General features: G+C 41.8%; 1 protein-coding gene across 1 annotated transcript; it reads left to right on the top strand.

Moving 5' to 3' along the window:
- Positions 1-322: 322 nt before the first annotated feature.
- On the top strand, positions 323-770 carry CSUI_007572 (uncharacterized protein; the record flags this gene model as incomplete). The annotated part of the gene is made up of 1 exon (XM_068067717.1): positions 323-770. A coding segment is annotated over exon 1 (399 nt), but the record flags the coding sequence as incomplete, so codon positions are not given.
- Positions 771-1,223: the final 453 nt, after the last annotated feature.

Raw genomic sequence — 1,223 nt, 5'->3', positions numbered from 1 at the left:
GAGGGAAGGAATGAATGAATGATAGAGGCATCTATCTGTCTTTAATCTATCTTTAATCTATCTTTGATCTATCTTTGATCTATCTTTGATTTATCTATATGTCTATATGTATGTATGTGTATCTACTCAATCGATCAAGCCCCTGAGAGACAGGGAGACAGAGACAGCATCGATACACTCCATGACCGCACGTACTTCACGTTCCATCACACACTGCTTGAATTCTTTCTTCTTCTTTCTCTCTCCATCTCTTCTTTTCCTCTCTCTCTGTCTCTCTCCCACTTTTTCTTTCTTTCATTCTCCTTCTTGGTCTTTTGTTTTGCGCAGGTTTATTTTCTCCAGAAGAGAATTTCGAGTTAACAGGGGTGGAGATGTGGAGCTTCACAATTCGCTGGCAATCTTCTTCTTCTTCTTCCTCTTCTTCTTCTCTTCATTCATCTCTTGGAGAGTTCTTTCTCCCTACGGCGGTCTCCTCTGTCTTTTCAGCAGGTATAGAGAGTGGCGAACTTCGCTTAGGAGAGGAGAAGGGAGGATCTCCGTCTATAGGATCGATAAGGGCGCAGGGATCAGAATCGACGATGGTCTCGTCCACTCCTTATCCATCTAGCTATCAGCCTCCATACACTTCTGCTTCTTCCTCGAAACTAGGCATGACAGGTGGAGAGAGAGGAGTAGGGACAGGAGCACCTGTAGTAGGAGCAGGAGAGAAAGAAGAGAAAGAATGGACCTTACTTCATCTGGGACTTCCTAATCGAAAAGAAGCCCTGGATTGGTATGTCTGTCTCTCTCATACATGCTGGCGAGGTGAAGAGAAAGAAAGAAAGAGAGAGGGAGATAAATGGAGAGATTGATATTATTCTCTCTCTCTCTCTTTCTTTTCTTTTCTTCGATCAGTCGTAGAATGGTAAAGGTTTGTATCAAAATCGATCTGTGCTACTTTTGCCAAAGAGATTCAGATAGACGCTCTAGATCCATTCAAGAGAGACAAGGAGCTAGATTGGCTGCAGATGAAGAGACTAAAGATAGATAGATTGAAGATAGATAAAGTCAAGATAGATAGATTGAAGATAGATAAAGTCCAGATAGATAGATTGAAGATAGATAAAGTTTCGTGTGTGTATGATGACTGTCTGTATGTACACCTGACCCTATCCCTCCACATCCTTCGTATCTTTCCTCGTTTGTTTCTCTTTCCGTTTTCTTCTTCTATCTTTCTTTCTTTC

The sequence above is a fragment of the Cystoisospora suis genome (assembly GCF_002600585.1).
Source record: "Cystoisospora suis strain Wien I chromosome Unknown contig_4031, whole genome shotgun sequence".
Taxonomy (NCBI): domain Eukaryota; phylum Apicomplexa; class Conoidasida; order Eucoccidiorida; family Sarcocystidae; genus Cystoisospora; species Cystoisospora suis.
This window is presented reverse-complemented; position numbering and strand designations above follow the sequence as displayed.